The 23,890-nt window shown below is 39.8% G+C and overlaps 1 protein-coding gene across 2 annotated transcripts in view; it reads left to right on the top strand.

The window, feature by feature from the left end:
• ERBB4 (erb-b2 receptor tyrosine kinase 4) overlaps positions 1 to 23,890 on the top strand; it is a 589,568-nt gene that overhangs the window by 427,229 nt on the left and 138,449 nt on the right. For both annotated transcript variants that reach the window (XM_063162643.1, XM_063162645.1), the window contains exons 7-15: positions 1,338 to 1,479; positions 2,907 to 3,020; positions 4,822 to 4,948; positions 7,708 to 7,781; positions 8,945 to 9,035; positions 10,485 to 10,684; positions 17,383 to 17,515; positions 19,618 to 19,711; positions 21,120 to 21,274. In XM_063162643.1, coding sequence (XP_063018713.1) covers positions 1,338 to 1,479; positions 2,907 to 3,020; positions 4,822 to 4,948; positions 7,708 to 7,781; positions 8,945 to 9,035; positions 10,485 to 10,684; positions 17,383 to 17,515; positions 19,618 to 19,711; positions 21,120 to 21,274 — 1,130 coding nt within the window. The remainder of the gene's footprint in view (positions 1 to 1,337; positions 1,480 to 2,906; positions 3,021 to 4,821; positions 4,949 to 7,707; positions 7,782 to 8,944; positions 9,036 to 10,484; positions 10,685 to 17,382; positions 17,516 to 19,617; positions 19,712 to 21,119; positions 21,275 to 23,890) is intronic.

Genomic DNA, 23,890 nt, shown 5'->3' with positions numbered 1-23,890 from the left:
CAGGACAGTGCTTTAATCACAAATCTCCCCGCTCATTCATTTCAGCATCAGATTTTGTCCTTGGATACATTATTAGCCTCTCCTTTCTGAAATCTTCTGGCATGGCAGGTCCCAGGGTTGTGCAGGTCCTGATCCAAATGGAGATAAGGACTGCTAGTAAAATCAGCACAAAGGAGGAACTTTTTCTCTTTTCTCTCAGTCCCAGTCCAAGAGGCAAAGGGACAGGACATGTATATTATTGTTGTACTTGTTGACTCTTTAAATACACAGAACCATCTTTATTTTAACAAAGAAAAATGGAAAAAGACCAGAAGGATTCACTCTTAGACTAACACTTTTAAAGCGGCCTGGATTACAGGTTAGTGAGGAGGCAATACCCAGTAACAGTGGCTGCTTAAACTGCTAGAGGGATCCAAGCCAGGCTGCAGCTTTCACATTCATACGAATTTTTCATTCAGGGTATGCTCTATGAAAATTACTCCAACAGTTTTCTTATAATCTGTAGTTAAATCTGTAGACATGATGTGTGCTGATAAGGAATGTCAAAATCGGTGGGGCTTTCTACTCCTAATTACCAACCTTGCATGGTCAATTGTTTTCCCTGCATCCCATTACTTTTGTTATCCACACACTCTCCTCTTCATTTGTCAGGGCCCTGTCCTCTGTCAGCTGTGTGTGGCAGAGCCTGAATGCTAAGTGGGACAAAGTCCTATTTTCCTCTCTCAGTGTGTGAAGCAACTGACCTTGTTAAACTTGCCACTTAGGGAAATGGCCCCCTCCTGTGCTGGCTTAAAAGAAGTTCTTATCCCTCTTGCCTCCTAATTGGGAATTACAGTTTTCAGCTGGATGATGTACTCACACTGTAAGAAATAAAAAGGGTTGGACCTCTGAAAAAGTCATTAGCATTTGCTTAGAGGATGATAAATAGCTGCTCACTCTTGGCAGTTTTAGAATGTCCTATCAAGTTGAGAATTGGTTGATTGTGAGTGGTTATGAAACAAATTACAGCGTTGTTTTGGTTTTGTAGGAAATGTTGTAACAGGCAACTGTTGCTAATTAAAGGGGCTCACCAAACTCCCTAATTATAAAAGTCACATATTTGCCAAGATCCGAGCAAAAATCCAAGGAGCTAAAATGATACCGTTTTGGATTCTAAGTCTGCTAAAAATCTTAGAAATAATGGATTAGAAGCCAGACAGATTTTCTAAAGGCCTGGACATTCCTCATTGTCACAGCAAGTCTGAGCAATCAAAGCCATCTTTTACACCAAAAAACAACCAAAACCCTAAAGCAGCTATATGATTTAATTCCTTTTTTTTTCCTCCTTTGTTTTGCAGGCCTGTATGAATTTCAATGACAGTGGTGCCTGTGTCACCCAGTGCCCCCAGACCTTTGTGTACAACCCCACCACCTTCCAGCTGGAGCACAACCACAACGCCAAGTACACCTACGGGGCTTTCTGCGTCAAGAAGTGCCCACGTGAGTGCTCTGTAACCTGCCCTGTGCTCTGCCTTCTCTCTGGGGGAGCTGCACTTGCATTTCAGGAGCCTTAAAAACAGGGAGACAGTGAGGGCTGAGTGCAGAGCACCATCTCTGCAATCATTCCATGTGTGCTTGTAGCCTGTAATAACTCAGCTGATAGCTAAATATTTCACCTTTAGCTGTTGATGCTAACAGTTCCCAAGGATCCTGGAGTGATTTTTCTAAAGAAAGGTGGTTTCTCTTTTCCTGGTCAACTGCTTGTTACATTCACGCTTTAGATCAGTATTTGCAAATTCCAAAATAGTGTAAATAAGTAGTTAAAATAGTGGGACTGTAAAGGGTATGAATTTTTGTTTCAGTCCACCACCAGTACCTGGTACCAAATGCTTCCATGATATTGATGCCCCTAGGTTGGAGTAAGGATGATTTGACAGAAAGCTACCCTGAGCAGTTCCACCCCAGTGAGGAATAAACTTGTAATACTGACAGGAATGCAGTCTTAAAACTCCAGAGTAAAATTAGAGGGGAAGAGGGAGTTCAATAAAAGAAGAATCCCATGCATGTAAAGCCCACATGCTTCTGAGATACCAGCCAGATGATGACAAGTAACAGAAAAAATTATAGGGTCATCACTTACACAGTCTTTGAATCTGCTGGTTTAATTGGAAAGAATAATAGAGAAGATAGTGTTCTTGCTCTCCCTTTCATTCCATGAAGGTTTACAGTTGTGCATTAATTATTTTGTCCATAAATTATGTGCAAGAAGAATGGGTGATCTATATTAAATGTAGCCATAATTCAACCCAGCCCAAAATTCCAATTTTGAATCTCTCTGGAGGACTGACAGCAGCCAGGGGCTGTGACCACCAGGGCTTAGTTCTGCCTCTAATATTGGTGGATTTGCTGAAGCAAGATTGGTTTGTTAAGAACCTCATATCATGCACTATAAGGGTTATAATTCTTTGCCCAAATACTTCATTGAACATTTACTTGTTTAAATTTTTCCTTTTTTATCAGCATTAATCATTTAGTTAAGTAGGATCACTCTATATTCCCTTTGGCTCTTGTTTTACAGGGAAAAAATTGAAACATTTGTCATTGTCCTGGGCACTGTTTTATCCCAGATGTCTATTGTGTGCATTAAAAAGACGGGACAGACAATCTTGCTTTATTTCTCACCAATTACTGTAACTTTTTTCCCCCCTACAAATAACAATAAAGCTAAATGGGGGGACAAAGAGGGAAGACGCCTGATAAAAATGAATTTTTATAAGTCTCTGATAATGTGCCTCTTTTGCCTATACACTTCTGAAAACACAGAACTTCAAATGTTAATGTCTCTGGGAAAGTACTGAGGTAACAATAGTTCCAAAACACACCCAGCTTTTATTCACTTGCTGCCAACATCTCCTTTTCCTTTCCAGACAACTTTGTGGTAGATTCCAGCTCCTGTGTCCGGGCATGTCCAAGCTCCAAGATGGAGGTTGAAGAAAATGGCATTAAGATGTGCAAGCCCTGCACTGACATTTGTCCTAAAGGTAGGCAGTGGTTCAGTATAAATTTACTTGAAAGTTGTCTACACAGAGTGTTATTTTGGCATGACTTGCCCTTCATGAGTGTGTTGTAGAATATGAATAGCCTTTGAATACCCACAAAAGTTTGAGCTATGTAGATTGTGTGTCAAGCACATAAAATAGAGTGAAAATTTATTAAGTTGTAATGGCAGTATAACCAAACCAATTGTTTTTTATTAGACACAAATGAAGACGTTTTCTCTGTTGGTTTTAGAGAAATCTGCAAGAATTCTTCATTGTGTTATTTTAATGACAAGTATTTCCTGGAGGTGTTTTAGCGTTGTCCTTTTGTCATTCCAAAGGGAGCCATAAAAAACCCCTGACTTCAATGTCTGGGATGTCTCAATTTGTCAATACAGCATTAGGTTTCCATTTCCTTGCTCTATCTCTGCTTTCCCAGAACCATTTACCCCCTTTCTCAGTGTCTCAAACACAGACCAGTGATGGTTCTGTTGAAATCTGTGGGTTACTTTGCTGTTCTAGACTCCAGACTTTCTGCTCCCTGCTCGGAGCTCTGTGCAGCAAAGCACCAGAGGTTTTCCTACATAGCCCTATGCCACTTCTCAGTCCTAATGCAAGCCACATCTGGCTTAATTGTGGTAAATAATTTGTTGTTGAATAGATAGTTTCATACATGAAAACACAGGTATGGAGTTCCCTAATTTCTCAGGAAGCAAGCTATCACATGTTTGTATAAGCTTCTGGTGCTAGCTGCCATTAGAGGAGACCAGTGAGGAAGAGATAATACACCATTATATGGTTGAAGTCATGAGGGATTTGTTCCTGGGTGCATCCTGTGTCCCAGAAATGCAGTAAATTACACAGACAGGCTGCACAGAGAAGTTTCCTCACTGGTTTCCAGTTTTTCCACGTACCAGTAGCTTGCTGATTGAGCTGATAAATAACAAGTTATTTATACAACATTTAAAGAGCCTTTTGACATGGATGGTGAAGTTCACAAATCCACCAGAGAAGGGGACCTCTGTGATGCCTTGTGCAGGCTGACCTAGAACAGAGACTAGACAGAGGCAAAGAATAAAGTAGGGATTTATTAAAAGGCCTCAATGGATGCACCTTGGGCAGCACAAGAGCCCAGCCAGGGCTGCACCCAAGATGAACCAAAGTGGTCACAAAATGGACAACTGGTCATGGGGTCTCTCACTTTTATAAGTTCTGGTCCATTTGCATATTGGAGTTAATTGTCCAGTTACGGCTTTAGCTTGTGGAAATCCATCCTTCTTGTTTTTCTCTCTTCAGCCCACGTTGCTTTTGCTCTTGGGCCTGAGATTTGGATCATTTGTCCTTGGTCCCAAGCTAGAGAATGAGTTGTTTTATCTACCTGCTACTCTGTGAAGAAAGCTTACCAACCCCTAAAGTGTCAGAATTGCACATTAAAACAGTACAGAATCTGAAAAATATAAAAGCTAAAACCTGAGGCTGCATTTCCCCCCGCAATGTTAGTCCCCTCAGTTTCTGCAGTGCCCAGAAAATGCACCAAGAAATGGCAAGGCTGGGCTGAGTGGAATTTTTTGTGCTGGGATTTGTGTGGCTGATACCTTTAGATCCCTTGTGAAATACCTCAACCTGTGTGCCAGGGTGCTGTTTGGTTTAAACTGGGATGTGCTTCTTTGGGAATATGGGTCAGGGATGCTGTTTGAGCCCCTCTCTGCTGAATGAGATGAAGTGTGGTGTCTGTAAGTCCAACGTGTTCTGATTCAGTAATTGCTTTCCCCAGTTCTTTTACACAAGCTCTTTGTTTTGGCAGCATGTGATGGCATTGGGACAGGGAGTTTGGTGTCAGCTCAGACAGTGGATTCCAGCAACATTGACAAGTTTGTAAACTGCACCAAGATCAATGGCAACCTTATCTTCCTTGTCACTGGGATTCATGGGTAAGTGACAAAATGTTAAGATGTTATGTCATGGTGCCAGCTGAAACCAATTGCATCCACCCCTTAATGATGGCTGCAGGCTTCTTTTATGCAATAGCAGATCCAGGATAAATGAGTTTTCTGCCTTCCATTGTAAAGAAAAGCATTGCCTTGATTCTTAAGATTCAACCTCTAGGAGAAGAAAGGATGGATTCATTGTTTGCACTAAAAAGAGAAAAGACAACTATGATTCTCTGGTTACTTTATGAAGTCCTCAATACTGGCTTACAATAAAGGCTGATCAGAGAACAGAAGGGAGAAAAGGAAGTTACCTTCCATGAGTTTGTTGAAATTCTGTATGAAAATAATATGCAGAGAGGCAGCCTGTCTTAGCATAACTGGTCATAGTACACACACATGCACAAAAGCTGCCCTCTTGTCAACGAGTTTTGAAGAATCTATCCAAGTTTCAGAATTCTCTGGTGTATAAATCCAGTATTTTGGTTTAAACTTTGCTCATTGTAATAGAACCAGAAAAACCTCAAAGTGTCATATGGCTCTGCTATGGCCAAATGACCCACTGAGAGGCTGGATGGAAATCTCACAGGACAGGAAAAAAATCAAGTAAATACAAGGCAAGCAGCTAGAGTCCATGAGCAATCTTGTGTGGATTAATCCAGTGCATTACATGAAATTTAATTTTGAGTATAAGAACTGCCTTTGCAGGAAAAATTATATTAGCTCATTTAAAAATCTGTCTAAATTAAAAGAACCAAACCTAACCTTGAATAAAATTGTACTAGTCTGAAAAAATCTAAATTTGGACTATAAGCAGAAAGTGAAAATATTCTGTTCTGTTTTACAGAAGAGTAGGACATTTAATGTTGAAAGTGTGTAGCACTTTGTGTCTCATTCTTGATGAAAAAAACTCACTTCAGCAAGCCTAAAGTATAAGGGCATTGAGTTCTGCAACCCTAAATTTTTCTACAGCGTGGATTAGATTAGTAGAGGTTAAAAGAAGAGAAGATTTGAGAATGAATGAAAAAATGTAGATTTCTGGAACAGCTTTTTTATTTAAAGTTTCAATGACATTTTGAAAACCAGCAATATGAAAGGGAAATTTAAAAAATGACACTGACTACACAAGTAGTTTGTTTTATAAATGAACAGTATAGAGAAACAACAATTTTACTTATTTCCTCTCCAACTTCTGTCACAAATTCATTTATTCATAGTGAACTGCAAATTTTAGAGTATGAATTTTTAGGGGTTTAGATTGTAGGGACTTAAAATCTTGTTCTCTGTGGAATTGGAAGACTTTTGGTCATGGCAGAGAATAATTTCAATGAAAAATGCAGAATATATTTTTTTGTTGTTGTTTCCATTGGAAATTGTGCTGTTGCAATTGATCCTCTCCTATATTTTGATCCTGTGGTTCTGTAGCCTAGTTCTTTCCTGAGCACATGAACTTCAAGTCTTTGTGAATTTGTTATAATTTATGTAAATATATATATATGTAATTATGAATGTTTTCTGCACATCTATTTAAATTCATTAAGATATACACTATTCTACAGTTTTATATGTTGATAAAACAGCAGACATTTGGCTGTTTAAGGGGTTTAGTTGTATATCTGCATCTCTAAAGCTATTTTATCTTCAGAATTTAGAGGTGAAATTCAGCTGCCTCATGTTTATTGCAGGCAAGGGTTTTTCCTTTTTTGATGGTAATGCAATTTGAAAGCCAAGTGCTGTGTTTCTGTTAGGTAGTCAAAACTTGTTATTTAGTTTTGTGAGAGCCCCACATTGTTAAAATGTGTCTGATGCCTCTGTAGCCCACTGGGCTTTTTTGTTAACATTCCAGAACTCCTTTTGTTGCTGCTCAGGGTGGTTAGAGGTGACCCCACCAGTGTGTCACCTCACACATTTGTGACTCCTGTCCCCAAAGACAGCCAGGTGGATCCACCTGCACATTTCTGTTCCAAGAATCATGTGGCCTGGAAAGCAGAAGGAGGAGAGGAGGAAATGTGTGCTCCATATTTATTTGGAATGCTTCCTGCTCTCAGAAAACACACAAAAATACCATAACATGCCAGTGCAGAAGAATTTTGGGGTTTTTTTTAAGCTTCTAGACAACTTTTAAATAGGGGAGGAAAGCAAAACGATGACACTCAAAATCAAGGTCAGCTTCATCTTTTTACACTATGGCATATCTAAGTTCAAAATTTTAATTTTTGGAGGTTATTTCATTTCTTAATGAAACTTGCTTGGCAGGGATCCATACTTTTAGAGATTCCTTGTTCCACACCTTCTAAAAAGTGTGCTCTTTAAATGCCATGTGTCAGGAACTGCTGGCATGCTCTTACCTTAATTTTGCTTATAGCTCGTCACTCCTTTTAGGAGCAGCTTTGTTAGCCCTGGTACACATTCTTTTAGGAGCAGCTTTGTTAGCCCTGGTACACATTCCTGGAAAAAAACACTGAAAATTCATATTTCCTTTAGGAAGGTCACTCAGGGTTGTTTATAATTCCTTAATTTTCCATACTTTTTCCAATAAATGTTTGCTAAAACATGAATGGGTTGAGCCTTTATGTTCCTTCAAGATGACATGAGAGAAGTTAGACACAGATCTGCAGGACCAACAGGCTGAGGAAGCTTGGTGCATAACCTCATAAAAGCAAAGTGTTGAGCACCTTTAATGCTGTTTCCTGCATGGTGTGGCCGTGAGAACCTGATTTTTCTTATTTAGAGTGTCACACTGTGTGATTTTAATCTTTCAGAGACCCCTATCACACGATCGCTGCCATCAATCCGGAGAAATTAAATATCTTCCAAACAGTGAGAGAGATAACAGGTAACACACTTCTGATCTCCTATAATCTGCATTAATTAATGAACTCATTCTCACTTTGCATTTATAGTTGTCATGTGTTGGGTTTTCTGAAGAGCACAAGGTACTTGTTTTCATTAAGCTCACCATGCTGTCATTTTAATGAAAATTTAATACAGAAAACTTCAGTATCAGTTCATTTTCACAAGTGTGCTGTCCTTTGAAAACAGGATGCCCTTTATGGCAGATGCTAAGTGGCCAAAGGATCTTGGTCCCATGTTAGGAAAGTAGAACTAGTGTTGCAAGGGAGGTAAATGTGAGGAAAATGGTGCTGAAATGTGAGAAACCATTTTCTTCACCTGAAAGCATTTTTAAGTTCTAGTGTGCTTTTACCGCTCCTTACCTTGGTCTAACAGAGGATGCTGCTGCAAGTTAGCTTTTGTAATTTAAGATGTGTAAGGTGGTGGTGGTGTGTCCCATTTTTTGTGACTTTTCAATGGAGTCACAGAACTGGGTACTCAGTACTTTGTGTTCTTGTTTCACCATGAGGGGGACACAGAGAGAGATAGAACAGGTTTTTTGCATTTTCCTGCCTCTATATAATCAGAAATCAAATGACAACTCAGAGCTGTACTATTTCATGCACAAAAAACCCAGCCAAAATACCTTTGGGCAGCACAGCTTGATAGTAGCTGTGAGGAGCTCAGCATGCTTCACCTCTCAAAAGTTGTGAATTTCATCAAATATGGGATTAAAAATGAAAGTAAACTCTTAATCTCTTCCTAATTAATATCAAAGATAATCTGGCGCCTGGGTGAATATTATTTGCCATTCCTAAACACAATAATTGACAGTCTTAGCCATGCTGCTGAAGTGGCATTACCCCTGTTCTTAACTCTGCCTCAGCACTGGGCTGAAATGCAGTACAAAAAGTCATGAGGAGCTGCCCTCTCTGGAGATCTGTGCAGCCCAACACATCCTGAGGAATTTCCAAGTCCTCACCTTGGAAATTAGGACAAGTTCTCCTTCTCTTTCTTTGGAGGAGATGGTGGTGAGCAGCCTGAAACTCTCCTTATTTATTTCTTTTCCTCAAGCTGGCACTGTCTTTCCTTTCTGGGCTAAGCCTGTCCTAACTCTCACATGGCTGAAATAATTTGTTTTCACATCTTTGCTTTTTCCTCCTTCAGGGTATTTGAACATACAGTCTTGGCCTGAGAATATGACAGACTTCAGGGTGTTTTCTAACTTGGTTACCATTGGTGGGAGAGCTCTCTATAGGTAAGGTACTTCTCTGTTGGTGGAATAATTTTTATTAGCTTTCTGTGGTTCTTTGTTCAGTAGCAGAGAATGCAACATCCTTTGGGAAGGACATTGTAAATTGATATTTTTTTTCCTCTGTTACCAAGGTGTTCATTATCAGTATCTTTGCTAATCAGTTGTTTATAATGGATAATACCTTCTAAACATAATTATTTCAAAAACTAGTCTTGGTTCATGGCTATAGCTATTATCACCTTGACTGGAACTTACATTTATGATTTAAAATACCTTGTGAAGAAACATAGTTTAAAAGGAATGAATAATAGAACTTAGCCTCATTATTAGGAATTTATATGGTTGTGATTAGGCATGCAGGCTCATATAAAGTGGTTTTAAGAAGAGGTAAAAGGTGGAAGAATATTGAAATCACTGAGGCACCTTGCAGGTGAGGTGTTCATGAGCTCTGTAGTGCCTTTTTTACCAGAGATGTTTCTGTGTGGAAACACAGATGGAGAAATTGGTTTGAAGAGAAGAAATGCTGGGGGAAGCACAAGGAGGTACCTGAGTAATTTACACAGCAACCCCTGGATCCCCACTTGGAGAGGGAGTAAATCAGACATGGGATTCTGCTGGCATCTTAAACAGCAACCTGAGCAGAATATGAACAGCAGTGAAACCTTGAGGTTGAATTACAGCCCTGCATTCTGTTCCAAGGCAGCAATTTTTATTTGGAACAGCTGGAAAACAATTATCATCATTAAAATATAATAACTTAAAGGATGCCCAGAAACTGGATGTTGTCTTCACTAATCTTCAGTCATAAAATATGTGCAGTCATTTTCATGTTGTGCAGACAATCATTTACTGTTCCTTTGATGAAGAAAGGCGATAACCACATCTTACAACCAAAGAAAAATGAAATGTAGAGCGAGCTAGAAAAAAAAACCCCATGAAAATAACAATTTCTTCCTGTGTTACTTGAAATGGCATTAATTTGATGCCTGACAGAAGATGTTTTAAAATATTTCCATTAGCATAGGGTGGTTTAGTAATAATGTAGTGTATTAATAGTATTAATGCTGTTCAAAGTATTAATGCTATTGAAAGAAAAACCTGAATTATATTCAGTTTTCCTATCAGCACATAATCTCAAAAAATGTGTTAATGGATGAAATGAAACTGGTTGAGGAGTTCTGCTGGCTTACTTGGCCTAGTGCTATGAGCATCACAGCTTGTGGTATCTCACTCCTGACAGAACTCATAATTTCCTAGCCAATGGAACTGGATGTTGACTCTTAAAACATTGGTGTTACCACAAAATAAATTTTTCTGGACAATTCTCAGTTTTTCCAGAAAGATCAACTTGATACTTGGAGCTAATTCCAGTTGGCAATTCCCTACCAGATATAATAAGCTGTGCCTTCTGAAGTTAATTCCTGTTCTCTCTCACTTTTGTTCTCATCCCAGTGGCCTTTCCTTGCTCATCCTAAAGCAACAAGGCATCACTTCCCTGCAGTTCCAGTCCTTGAAGCAAATCAGTGCTGGCAACATCTACATCACAGACAACAGCAATTTGTGCTACTACCACACTGTCAACTGGACCAGCCTGTTCAGCACCCCCAGCCAAAAGACAGTGATCCACAGGAACAAAAAGGCAGAGAACTGCAGTAAGTACCTGCTGCTCACTGCCACCAGCTCACCTGGGGGCTTCTGCAGCTCCATGGGCAGCAGGGGAGCTGTGCTCACTTACAGCATCCTGGCATTTGGCCCAGTATGAGCAGAAAAATGAAAATTTTTAAGGTGTGGACAAAGGAAAGGGAGCAGAGAGAATTCACTGCTTCCTTAACATGATGGGAATGTTCCAGTTTCACAAATATGAATTCCAAAGGCTGTCAATGGAGTGTTCATGACTTTATAGCCCTTTCCTTATGGAGTGATGTGTTGGTGTTCACAGGGGTCCCAGGACGAGAGAAGAGGTGAGAATCTTGACTGCAGAAGGCTGATTTATTATTTTATTATATATATTATATTAAAAGAAAAGGATATACTAAAACTATACTAAAAGAATAGAAGAAAGGATTACATCAGACGGCTAGCAAGGAATAGAAAGGAATGATAAAATCTTGTGACTGCTCACAGCCTCGACACAGGTGGCTGTCATTGGTCATCAAGTAAAAACAATTTCACATGCTCTGTAAACAATTCTCCAAATCCCATTCCAAAGCAGCAAAACATGGAGAAGCTAACGTGTGAGGTTAGGATTTCCTAATGAAAGGCCTTTTCATAAAATATGTCTGTGACAGAGTTGGGATTAGCATCTTCTGCTTCCCCCACCCTAAGTGACCCTATCTTAATCCTGAATGGTGCTTTTGGGACTGGTTTAGGTCACCCAAGTTCTCCCTTTTCATATTTGACTTATCTGATAAAAAATACTGCTTCAGGAAAGCTTGCATGCCAGTACCTGAGCTGAGATCATAGCACTGAGCAGCCAAAGAAAGCTCTGTAGCAGATAAAATAACTTGTTTATATAGAAATCTGGCAGCAAATTGCATCAATACAGGCATATTGTAGCAGCAAAGCAGTTCATTTGAAGCATCTGTTAGACTGCTTGCAGGAGAGGAGATTCATGAAATTGCTGTATGTTTAAGTGATATTGCTGACTTTTGTCCTCTGACCAGCCAAAAATGTTTGCTTTGGGTTTTTTCAAGCTGTGGTCCTATTTTTGACTTGCACTTTAGTTATTTCTTTCTGTTGGTTTGAGGGTGGTTTTGTTTGGTATTTTTGAGGGATTTTATTTCTGTTTTTTATCCTCTCCCCTCCCATTGAAGTGCTGTTCTGCTCTGTTTTGAGAGTGAATGGCTGTGCTCATCACTTTAGTGTAAATGTACCCTCAGTGTTAGGTGAAATACAGCTGGAGCTTTGTCTCTGCTGCTCAGTTACTTTTCTCAGAGCCACAGGGAGTACAAAGTCTTGTTTAGTTGATTCCACATGGTTTTGGTTGTGTGACGTTTTAATTATTATTTTATTAGTCTGTTTCTTTACATGCAAGTTAAAAAAGTGAAATTTAAGAGTATGCTGCTTGCTGTGCCTGAGGGTGTAGGGTTTTTCTTCTGCCCATAGAAAGCCAGCTATAAAAATAGAGTATTTATTGGAAAATAGAGATGCTGCCAAGAAGGATGGCACATCTGCCCAGGGCTGTGGCACTGCTTTTTGCTTTCCCTTGCAGAGTAACAGGATCATGTGTTGAGGAACCACCTAGTTCTGCAGTGGTGCTCTCTAACAACTGTGTTTTGTATGGCATGAGGAAAGAATTAGCCCTTCTGAGATCTCGCATATGCAATTTTTGGGCTGACAGAGCAGAAAAAGGAAGAAGCTCAAGGTTTTGTTGACCATGAAAGAGTCACTAAGGTTATAGTCCCAGATCTGAGTAGGTCCCATCTTGCCAGGAGATAAATGAACTTGTGAACCTTCTGGAGAGCACAGGTTTCCTCTCTACCAGGTGAAAAACTGCTTACTGTGGGAGAAAAATCATGCTCTGATGTTTTCTTACATCAGATTGGCTCTAGCTGTCTATCATGCAGTATTTAATGAAAGAACAATCAACTTTCCTTCATCCCTTCATCCCCAGACATGTAATATAAAAAGAAACTAAGCAGTAATAAGGTGGAGCACAGGCCTCACGTCTCATACAGTAATAATTCCACTTTGCTTCAGGTTTCTGTAACCTCACACATGTTATGAGACAATGGGAAATCACCCAGGTGAATTTTGTAAGGTGCTTTCTCCCATCACAGAGCAGTGTCCCAGTTGTTTCACTGTTTTTGAGAGCTTTGGGACACAACAACTGAACACAGCAGTTTGGAACATAATCTTGCATTAGTTGTCAGAGCTCCTTTGTCAAACACCTCTTTGGCCTTCCCTGGGATCACTCAGTTTGAATCCCTTTGAAGCTGCCACAGCTACTGCAAGATGGGCTTCCAGAGCAAATGGAAACTGGGATGTGCTGTCACATCTTCCTCTCACATGCAATGTCTTGTCACTACATTTGCACACAAAGAGAAAATGCAAACTTCATTTCACCTCTAGCTTGGTGAGGATTTGTTGTAATAGACACTTACCATTTTCCAGGAAGAAAAACACTTCTAAAGACATTTTAAGAGATTTAGCACTGTGGAAATCTTAAAGAGGAAAGCACATCTCATTTGTTTCCTTTTCAAACAGTCACAAAGTTAGCTCCAGTATCAAGGGGCTGGTTTTAAAAATGGACTCTGACCTGTGTTCATTAAATGGACACTGTGTAATGAGCACAGGCCAGGGGTCAAGTGGCTCCATCTGGGAGGCTGTGCAGTCCTAACAGGAATATTGGTTTTTCTCTCCAATTGGAGGGCAGTGCAATTCCAACAGGAATATTAGTTTTTCTCTCCAACTGGGACTTCTGTGTGAGTGCATATCAGTGTCCAAGCTCATGTGCATAGGGAATAGAGCAAATCACCAAGAAAAGGGTAGGTAGATTTTACCTTTGCTCCATGCTGAAGTGAAAAGTCTGCCTTTTTTTTCCAGCTTTTTTTTTTTGTTGTTGTTGTATTTTATTTTTTTAATGGAACTGTCAGAGGTGAGTCATGTGAAATATGAGTGCACACAAAAGAAATGCAGGCAAAAAGATCTTCTTTTATCCAAAGTTACTTGAGCAATTCCCTCAGCTTTAGTGACACCTGCAGTGTAAGGTGAAACCCTTCTAGGCAAAGGTTGTTAGAGATGTGATTATTATGAATTATATCAATCTAGCCACCAATTAACAACTTGAATAAATGATTACATTCATTATCAGTCATGATGTAAAGCTAATTGAAGTCTGCAGGAGTTTTCCTATTCAGTTTATGGAGCTTTGGATCAGGCCCAGAAGCATATAGCCAAATAAAAATAATTTTTCTTTTTTTAGTAGCTAATTTTCTTGTGTTCTATTTAGGTTGGGGAAAAACATTCAAACTCTCTGCTTCTAACCTGTGTGGCCCCATTAATAAGGAATGAGTCCTTCTTCTAAAAGTCCTGACAAAATCCAGTTTCTGTCAAGATCATTATTGTTATTTCCTTCCACATAAGGCCATGTGATGTGCTGGAGCTGCAGAACATGCTCAGCCCATAGAACTGCCAAATAATATGTCAAAAATTGAAATGTTTCTTTAGCCATCCCCACAATTAAAGAAGAGAAAGGCAGAGAAATGAGTTTTTATAAGTTGTCAAAACAACCACTCCCTCCTTGCCAAGATTCTTTTATGAAAACATTTCAGGAGGAAATCATAATTTTTTTGTTTCTATTGCTTTTTTCATAAGACTACAGGCACTGTGTTGGCTACATTTCAATGGGGTAATCATGATTTTCTTTATTGAAAAACTCTCTTTTTATTTGTATACAGTTACTCACTGTATTTTTGGAGCTATCTTATAATAATATCCCTTGTTATTTGGACAGATATTTTAGTGAAATTCTCTGTCTGTGCAAATAAATTCTGATTCCAGAATAGTTTGTAGGGTGAGAACAATGAAGAGAAAGGAAATCACTAGTAGTAAATCACAATTTCAAGTCACAAAGAAGGTGAGAAAGCAAACAGGGAACTGCCTTTCTGTGATGAGTGTGGAAAAACAAAATCAGAAGAGCTAGCAATATTCTTAAAATTAAAAATGAGAAATGAAGAGATCTCCAAACTAGGTTGTTTTTTTTGTTGCATGACAAATATTTAAAATGAATCATTGATTAGAAAACAAAAACCATATGAAACTATGTAGAAAGTTTGTTTAATTGTAACTAGGATAGTTTCTGGCTTTGTGGCTTTTCTTTTTGTTTTATTTACAGGTTCAGTGGCAGCATAGTGGAATTACTGACACCTGATAGTTATTATAAAAATGTTAATATGCTTAAAAGGAAGTCAGGTTAGGACAGTAAAGAGAAGCTGAATTTTGTGTCTCTGCTCCTCCTGACTGTGCTGGTCTGGCTCATTTGGCTGCAGCAGCAGAGCTCAGGAAAGGAGGACAAAGCATCTCTCTGAAATGGCCCCCTGAGTCCCTCTTGCTGTGCTGCAATCTGTGATAATTAATACACTTTAAAGCATACTGAGCACCTGCAGTGACTCCTGAATGAAATAACTTTGTATTTGGCTGTTCCTGGTTTGAGCTTTGAGGAAAAAGGAAAACCAAAAAGGTACTTCTGAGTACCTTTTGGATGTCAGCATTAAAAATTATATGTGATATAGAAAGGAAAAAACCTGAATCTCCCTGCCTTGATAAACATGTTCAGGCTTCTCATGCCTGAGGTTATTTGTGGTGTATTGAGTAAGGAAGTATTGAAGAGGGTGGTGGAACTCAAGCAGCACACCTCCTTTACATTTGTTATTCCTCTTAAGTTGTTCCAATAGTTTGAAAAGCCAACAAGTGTCTTATTGTTGCCATCTCTGATAGTTCAGGTCCTTGCTGGGTTTAATTTACTCAGTCCAGGGTGTAATCCATTTGTGTAAAACATTGCATTGTGCAAAAATAAATTCAAATTAATTCTGCCCTTTCACATGCCAGGGTTAGGTTGAAAGTGCATCCAGATTTCCATGAGATGCTGGAGAGATAATGTGTTCCTTTTGCTCTTTGCTCATTTTCTCCACCTGTCTCATCATCTAGATATTTACACAGAGAATGATTTATATAAAATAAAAAATACAGACTTACACTGTTTGAAACAAACTTTCCCTCTCACCCTTAGTTTATTGTGTATTTTTGTGTGGGGTTGAGGGTTTTAATATAAAGGCTCTTAGGCTCTTCAGGTGCTTTTGCAGTAAATAAATTTAAAATCACAGTTTATTTTTCTTTCCTTCAATTATTTCCCCACTGTCCATAAGCTGTATTTCAGGGAGTCCTCAATTCAAAGGTAGCATTTTATATTTTAGTTTAATAGAACTTTACTGGATTCAGACAGTTGATTTTTTGACTCCTTTAAATTTTTGCCATTTATCATGTCATGTGTCAGGGAATTCTACAGGTTGATCTTTACTTTCTATGAAGAAAAATCTCAGATTTTAACCCTATTGGATTCCTGTCTCTTTGAATGCCCATGAGGGCCTGGGAAGCAGCAGTGAACAATTGTTTGATGCTTACTCACCTCCTCCTTGCCATTCAGGATTTTAGCAGCTTTAATCACGTCCTTTCTCCCCCACCTCTCTGTTTACTCCTGGTTTAGAAGCTCTTCTCTGGTTTTGATCATCCTTGGTGCACTCTCTTAAACATTTTTCCTGCTCAGTTTTTTCTGAAAGGAGCAGAGCAGGAGTGTGTACAATATCCAGCTGAGTGCTCTGTGTATTTGTGTTATGGAAAAATGGTGATTTGCCTTTTTTTCTGTCCTATGATTTGTGGAAAAAACTATATAAAAAAATTGTAAAAGTTGTGAAGTAGGTATGTGTTTTTATTTAGTGCTGGCTGCATGCAGGATAGTTCTTTAAAGAACATGTGCACTCTCTGGGAGTCTAGCTTCTTATCTCTTAATTTGCTGTATATGTGTGAAGTTTCACAATAGGTTAATATTTATTTATAGATGTCACTTATATTTAATTTATAATTTTATATATATAAATATAATATATATTTGTATTATATCATATATATAAATTGATAATAAACATATAATTAGATATACATCCATTATTATAAATAAATATATTGCTACATAAATATATCTATAATAAATGCAGTCTATATTATATATAATATGTAATAGTATATATAATATTATATAATTATTATATTGTATAATAATGATATAATATAATGTATAATATATATTATTATAATACAATATAAATTTATATTTAATTTATTTTTTTATATCAATTTTCTAATTTCACATTACAATTTGTTCATATCAGTTCTTGTACAGAGAGAGCTCTTCGGTTTGTTTCTTGTACTTTCAGTTTTGGTTTGCTTCTTGTACTTTCAGTTTCAGTTTGCTTCTTGTTTCAAGGTCTAAGGGGCTCTTCTTATCTTCTTCTAGTTTGGAAATTTACATTCTTTTTATTTTGTTTGAGGTAGTTTTGTAAGTTACAGGTTTTTTATGAGTATAGTCAGTTAATTAGGTTTTTAGTAAATTAATACAGGTTTTTTACAAGTACAAGAAATTAATTAAACAAGTTAAACAATTCCAAACAGCACACTTCACTTAAATCTGCAATGGATTTGTAACCAAAGGGAATTCTGAACTTGGTGTCTCACCTGCTCCTGGGCAATGGGGACGCCCCGGTGACGGTTCCGAGTGTGTCAGATGCCCCTGGAATGTTTTCCCCTGGGTTTGGGGGGGCTGTGTGCATTCCTGACAGCACCCCTGTCTCTGCAGCTGCTGATGGCATGGTGTGCAACGAGCTGTGCTCCAGTGATGGCTGCTGGGGGCCAGGGCCAGACCAGTGCCTGTCCTGCAAGCGCTTCATCCGGGGCAGGACCTGCATCGACTCCTGCAACCTCTACGACGGGTAAGACACTGCCCTTGGGTTCTCCCCAAAGCTGCTAATTAGCTTTGTTGAGAACTTCAATGAGCAAGTCATTTGGGGTTTGCTTTAATCAGCATCTGGCTCCACTGCCAGTGTAACTGATTTGGGGTAAAACATGTCATGGGGTAAGATTTAAGGATTTCTAAATCTGAACGTGTGTGGAACGCTTTCCCTGGTATTCCACTGACTAAAGTTTTCATGCAGCATCATCACCTTGCATCTACTGTATTGCTGGTAACATGAACAGTTTGATTTAGGTGAAAAATTACCAAAAACCCCTCATTTTTCCCTACTTGATACTCTTTTTCAGAACCACACAATTATATTCTTTCAGACAATTTGGATTCAGGCATCTGATCAAGAAATTCTCTGAATAAGGACTTCAAAGTAGAAAAACTCACTCTCTTTTTCATAATGCACTGTGTAATTGTACACACAAATATAAATTTAAAAACCAGTAGAAGTTCTTGCCCCTTTTCCTTTTGCTGCTTGTACTGGGGGAATACCTCCACAGCACAAGGTGGTTAAATCTGCCTTATGACAGAAAAATAAAGCTGAACTGAGCAAATGAACTCCCACAAATGCATGAAAATATTCTCAACTCTTCCACCTAGAGAAGGCTTGCAAAAACACTTTGTCAGAGCAGTTTTATGTACTTAAAAGCTTCTCTCCTCCCCCTTCACCCCTCAATAAGGAGAGTTGCAGACGCCAGTTGTGTTGTCAGTGCACTGGAATAAGTTGGTGCCCCCTTGGTGTCTTTTGCTGCCATGGGGCCTGTCACAGTAAAAGCATGATGAGACTCAATCAGTGTGTTCTGTTCTCTATCCATCAGTGAATGGCATTTATACTTTCACAGGCTCAGTTCTGTCCTAAATATGTGAAAATATTTATAACCTGGCCTGGGGGAGAACTTTTTGTTTGTGGGAGAGCTCTGCATGTTGATGTTGTAGGGCAGCAACAGTTCTTCAGGGTGGGGTCAAGCTGTATTTGACATCTCTTTTAGTCCTCAGCAGGAAAAATCCACTCCCAGAGCCAGGGAAGGGTAGCTCAAGTGAGGTTTTCCCCCACTCCATCCTGATGTCCTCAGCAGATCCTAATGGCTGTAGAGTAATGAAGGATGAGCAGTGACCACCTGAGCTCAAAACCTTTACCTGGATGCTTCTGGAGCCCTCTGAAATGAGTGTGCAGCACATCTGTAACTGGTTAATGCAGCAAGATGGGATCCCCCTGGCAAAGCTTGGCCTGGCCCACTCTGAGCCTACTACAAAGATTCAGTCTGACTTTAGTGGGGGAGAAACAACTTGCTCAGATAATTCATCTTGGCCTAGAAGAAGGTGGGATGGATTGTGTTGGGAGAGTGCTGGAAGTTTGTGGTGAGGGGAAACTGGCAGTTGAAATGTTTGAAGGAAGAAATTCAACCTACTTTTTCCCCCCTTAAAAGTGGTTAATAACAAGTGGTAGTTTCTTGTGGATACATGAAATAAATGAGTAAAAAGATGTGTTTTGACATTTTATAGATTGAGACCTCAGTCTAGAATTATTGCTGAAAACATTGAGCCTTTTGGAGAACGGGCTTTAAAAAGTGTTCATAGAGACCTACCAGCAGCAAGGGCAGCTCTGCCATCAGTGCTCACATGTGCTCAAATCAGTGCTTCCTGAATCTGAGCCACAGTCCTGTAGGTGAAAATCAAGAAACCAGTAATTTTGTCCTGTTAATGCAGTCTGTATTTCTGAATGAGAGAAAGGCCCCCACTGTAGTTTTATATTGCTGGCTGAGTGCTATGTATCAATCACCGACGGGATGGGACTGCTAGGAATGTGTCTTGAGCTGCTTTATTTTCCAGCATCAGTCTCATTACACGGTTATGACAATGGGAACATGGCAGCAGCTTTGATTTTATAAATCCCCACATTTTATGTTGGTGAAGAAGGTGTCTCTGCTTCAGGTGGCTGTGGATGAGGTGGTGACCTGTCCTCAGCTGCTGTGACAGGATCAATTCTATCAGGTGAAGACCCAGCCAGGTGAGCTCAGTTTTGTCATAGAGTCAGATTTCTCTTAACCTGCCTGCAAAATATTTCCTCAGGGAATTCCGAGAGTTTGCCAACGGCTCTGTGTGTGTGGAGTGTGATCCCCAGTGTGAGAAGATGGAGGAAAACATGATCACCTGCTACGGGCCGGTAAGGACACAGCCTGTCATGTTTGTAGGGTTTGATTTCCTTGGTCTGTTATGGTTCAGGGTAGCTTGCTGAAGGAAAAAAATAATTAGTGAAACAAAAGCAGAAATCACACATATTCTGCTTGTAGGAAAGGAATTCTTCTTGTGCTGAATTGGTGCTGGGGATCTGCCTTGGGTCTGCCTCCTTACAAAAATGATTTTAGTAGTTTTCCTTTTCTTTCCTGAGTTATCTTAATGCTTTAGTGGTACAGATGCATGCAATTTTTACGGACTGGCAGCATGCAGTTGGGATTTGAGTGGCTTATTTTATCCCTCTTTTCATTCTTCATACACCACTCCCCTTCCCAAAAAAAAAGTGGGGGAATTTGTCTCAGTCCCTCAGTTTGAACAATACGCTGGGAGGTTTTTTGTACTTAGATAAGTACTTTAAGTTCTTTTGATAGATAACGTTTTTCATACATCCTAAATGGTGCTTAACTCTTTCTCACCTTTATAATGGCCAGTAACTTTTTTTTCAAGACTGTTGCTCATTTGGGAGATAGAAATTGTATCTTTCTTCTGGTTTTATTGCCAAAATTAAAAGTCACAAGTGTACTGGAAATGAGGAGTTGTATTTTAGGCTCTTCATAATTGAGAAAATATAGCCTGTAATTTATTTCCTTATTTCTGTGACTTACTTACTGAACAGAAAAAAGAAAGGCATCATAATTTTTCTTACAATACTGTGTTTTTCTGCAAGTAGTTAATGTTTCAAGTGTTGAGCCCTGTTGTGGTGTGATGTAAATTTGGATTTGTAGCAGGGCTTATGGACATAAAATCCTAGGCCAATGCTCAACCTGATTTAGTTATACATTGGCTTACCATCACAGCTTTAAAATTTTACTTTTACATTGCCCAGGAGTCTTGGTTTGTTGGTCTAAACAATTTGGTCTTCATGTGTATTAAGAAGGAGATGTTGTAGTCATTCATATTGTAGAATAAAGGACCTTGTGTCCTTTCATTCTTGCTGTGACTAGATGCCATGTGCAGAATGCTTGTGGAAAATAGTTCTGGGGTGCAGAGGCGGGAGATCCCACTGAAGGCTTTGCAAAGGTTGAGTACTAAATAATGTAGCAGAAACTTTCTCAGCATTAAAATGGGTGCTGACTTCACTGTATTAAGCACACCAATAATATTAAGAAGCTCATCTAGAAGCTGGAATTTAGTTTGGCACTCTACAGAAGAATCTTATGGCCAAAAGCACCAGGATTTATGTGTTTGCTGCTCCCTAACAGAGACTGGAGCCATGCAGGTAATTCCCAGTTCCTTGGGAAGAGGAGCTGTTGCAGGTGTGCCAGTGCAACCCTAGTGCAGCAGGAAAGGACAGAGTAACTTGAATGCTCTACATTTCTTTCTTGCATGCTCTCCAGGGTCCTGACCACTGCACCAAGTGTTTCCATTTTAAGGATGGTCCAAATTGTGTGGAAAAATGTCCTGATGGCTTGCAGGGGGCCAACAGCTTCATTTTCAAGTATGCCGATGAGGATCGGGAGTGCCACCCGTGTCATCCCAACTGCACCCAAGGGTGAGTGCCAGCTCTGCAGGGAGCTCTCCAATCCATGCACTGCTCCTAGCACAGGGTGCTTTAGAGATAGTTTGGCTTAGTAAAGCATTTCTCTCACTCCTGAAAAGAGAGTGTGCAGTAGGAATTTAACCTTTGATTTTCAGTCTCTCAGGTTTTAGTCATGAATGCTCCAGCAGTTTATCACAAAAAAACCCTTTTGAGGACTACAGAGAAGAACTTTCCACAGCAATGCTCTGAGCTTTCCTTCTATACTGATTTATAGCAAATGCTGCCCTGTCACTTAGTTTTAGGCTTGTAAAATGAATTTATTTTTTTTTTTAGTATTTTCTCCTTGACAGAATCTCTACTATTTGGTATTTGTGAAGTAAGTCTGCAGCACTACTGTGAGACAAAAGTGCTACTGCTCTCCTTTCCCTACAGGAAATACAGAGTTTGAAACCAGACTTTGCTCAGTCTCAGGCTCCTGTACATCAATTTCTGAAGTCCTGGTAAAGTGCCCAGAATAGTTTATTTCACTTGGAATTTGTTACACTTGGAATAATACAGCCCATGAATCTGAACCAGAATTAAGAACCTGTACAACACAACAATAGTCACATGCACACCTATAGTTTTGCACAGGCCATGGAAGTTACAACTGCCTTTTCCATGGGGCAATTCAGAGTGTCCAGCATACGAGAAGAGGAAGAGGCAGCAATGGGAAAAAGAGAAAACATCAGCCAGTGAAATAATCTTCAACAAGAGGCTCTTATTGTTTAGCAGCTAAAATTAAACCAGTAAATTATTCAATGTAATCTTGATGTCAACAGCTGTTGCCATTCAAAATGAGACCTTCTGCTGGTTTTGCAAATCTAATTACAATGGAGCCATTAGGGAAATGAGAGGGAGATCACAGAGACACAGCCAGGATCTGTTACAGATTTGTCTCCCCCCCAGACCCTTTAAACCAGTTATGCAATAAGAAAAATGCTGTTGCTGTGGAAGAAGAGGGTAAGAAGAAATGATATTAAAAGGCACTCCAGGAGCTCTGGTCCTGGTTTTCATAGATGGACAAGGTGCCAGTGCTGATCTAATCTGACAAAACCACAGAGGTGTGATGGATTTACTGTGCCTTGCAGCTCTCCTGGCCTCCAGTGAGCAACACTTCTTCCTATTCCCTCCTCTTTCCTGAGGAGTTCTCACTGACCCAGCTGTTTCTAGTGTTTGTGGCCCAACTGTGTTTCTCCTAGACCAGGAAGACAGCAGAAGGCTTTCCATTCCTTTCCACTTCTTCATAGGCATTCATATTTTGCAAGTGGCTGTTTATTTTTATCTGCCTGGATTGAGAAGGGAGGTTTTTATGTCTTGTGCTGCAAATGTGACATTCTAGCTCATGCACAGATATGAAGGGCATTAGGCAGTTCTAGCTGACCTTGGCAGTCCTCATTGGCAGCTGTTGCTGACACTGGGTTCCCTTATGCCAAGTGCCTTCTGGTTTACCCTCCTTTTTATTTTCTCCTTCTGATTAGGTGAAAGAATGTCCCACAGTGTGCCCATCCCCAGAAAAAGGACAAGTAAAAGGGCTAAAGGTCTCTCCCCCAGTTATGTACACAAAACCCATGATGTTCCCATCTCCCAGATGAGGAACTATCCCTTTTCCATGACAATTTCCCTGTGGAAATCTTTGTCCTCTTATTAAAAAGCTGAATTGTCTATTCTTGGGTATTTTTTTTATCCCTTAGAAAACCAGTGTTGTCTTCCCCCCAAGTGTGGGTAAGCATGGCTTACTATTCATTTTCTTGTTCCTAGAGACTTTGTGGCATGTAATTATGTTAATGAAGCTATTTATGACTGCCCAAGATGGTTGGGGTTTGCAGGTTGTTCATCTTCTTGCCAACATTGTCAGGGCCTGAATAAGCCCATGGAGAGAAGGGAAATCAGTTCCTCTCTCCTTTCCTCCTTCAAGGCTGAATTCTCTGGTTTCATACCTTTCCTTTAAGGCAGTAATATTTAAATTTCCCTCAGTCATGATTCTTCACTGAAATATGTTGTGGAGAGAACACAGCTTGCTGTTTGGCTCATGGCTGAAAGGTGGAGAGAAAACTTAATTCTGCTTCCTCCCCCACATCTGTTCTCCTGGCTGCCAGAGCAAGTGCTGGAATTTCACCAGTGCCCCTCTCAGTACAGCTGGGATACCCATCCAGAAGGGCTGAGCTGCTGCAGAGCAACACTTCCCAGGATGATATTATCTCATTCCTGCAGTGCTGCTTGATAAAATAAGTTATTAGACCTCATGGGATGTTTCCAGTCATCCCCACCAGCTGCACCAAGAAAGGATCTGTCCCACCTCTGTTTCCTGTGTTTTGCCACAAGTTCCATCTTGGCATTTGCAGAGGACTGCTTTAGTGAGGTTGGTAGCACCATTCTCCTCCCTTATTCCAGTGTAATGACTGTTTCTCTTACTAGGTGTGTAATTAGCCAGCCCTGCTAATGACCTTGCTTTGACCAGAAGAACTGTCAGACAGAGACATCCTTGGGTGCAACCACTGTGCTCCTGCCCTTTAGTCCCTGTGATAAGTATCAGCTACTTGCAGCCAGTTTGGAGCAGATCTGAGGCACGTGGGACAGCCATCCCAC

The sequence above is a fragment of the Melospiza melodia genome, chromosome 8 (genome assembly GCF_035770615.1).
Source record: "Melospiza melodia melodia isolate bMelMel2 chromosome 8, bMelMel2.pri, whole genome shotgun sequence".
NCBI lineage: Eukaryota > Metazoa > Chordata > Aves > Passeriformes > Passerellidae > Melospiza > Melospiza melodia.
The sequence above is the reverse complement of the archived record's forward strand: the minus strand, read 5'-3'. Positions and strand labels throughout refer to the sequence as shown.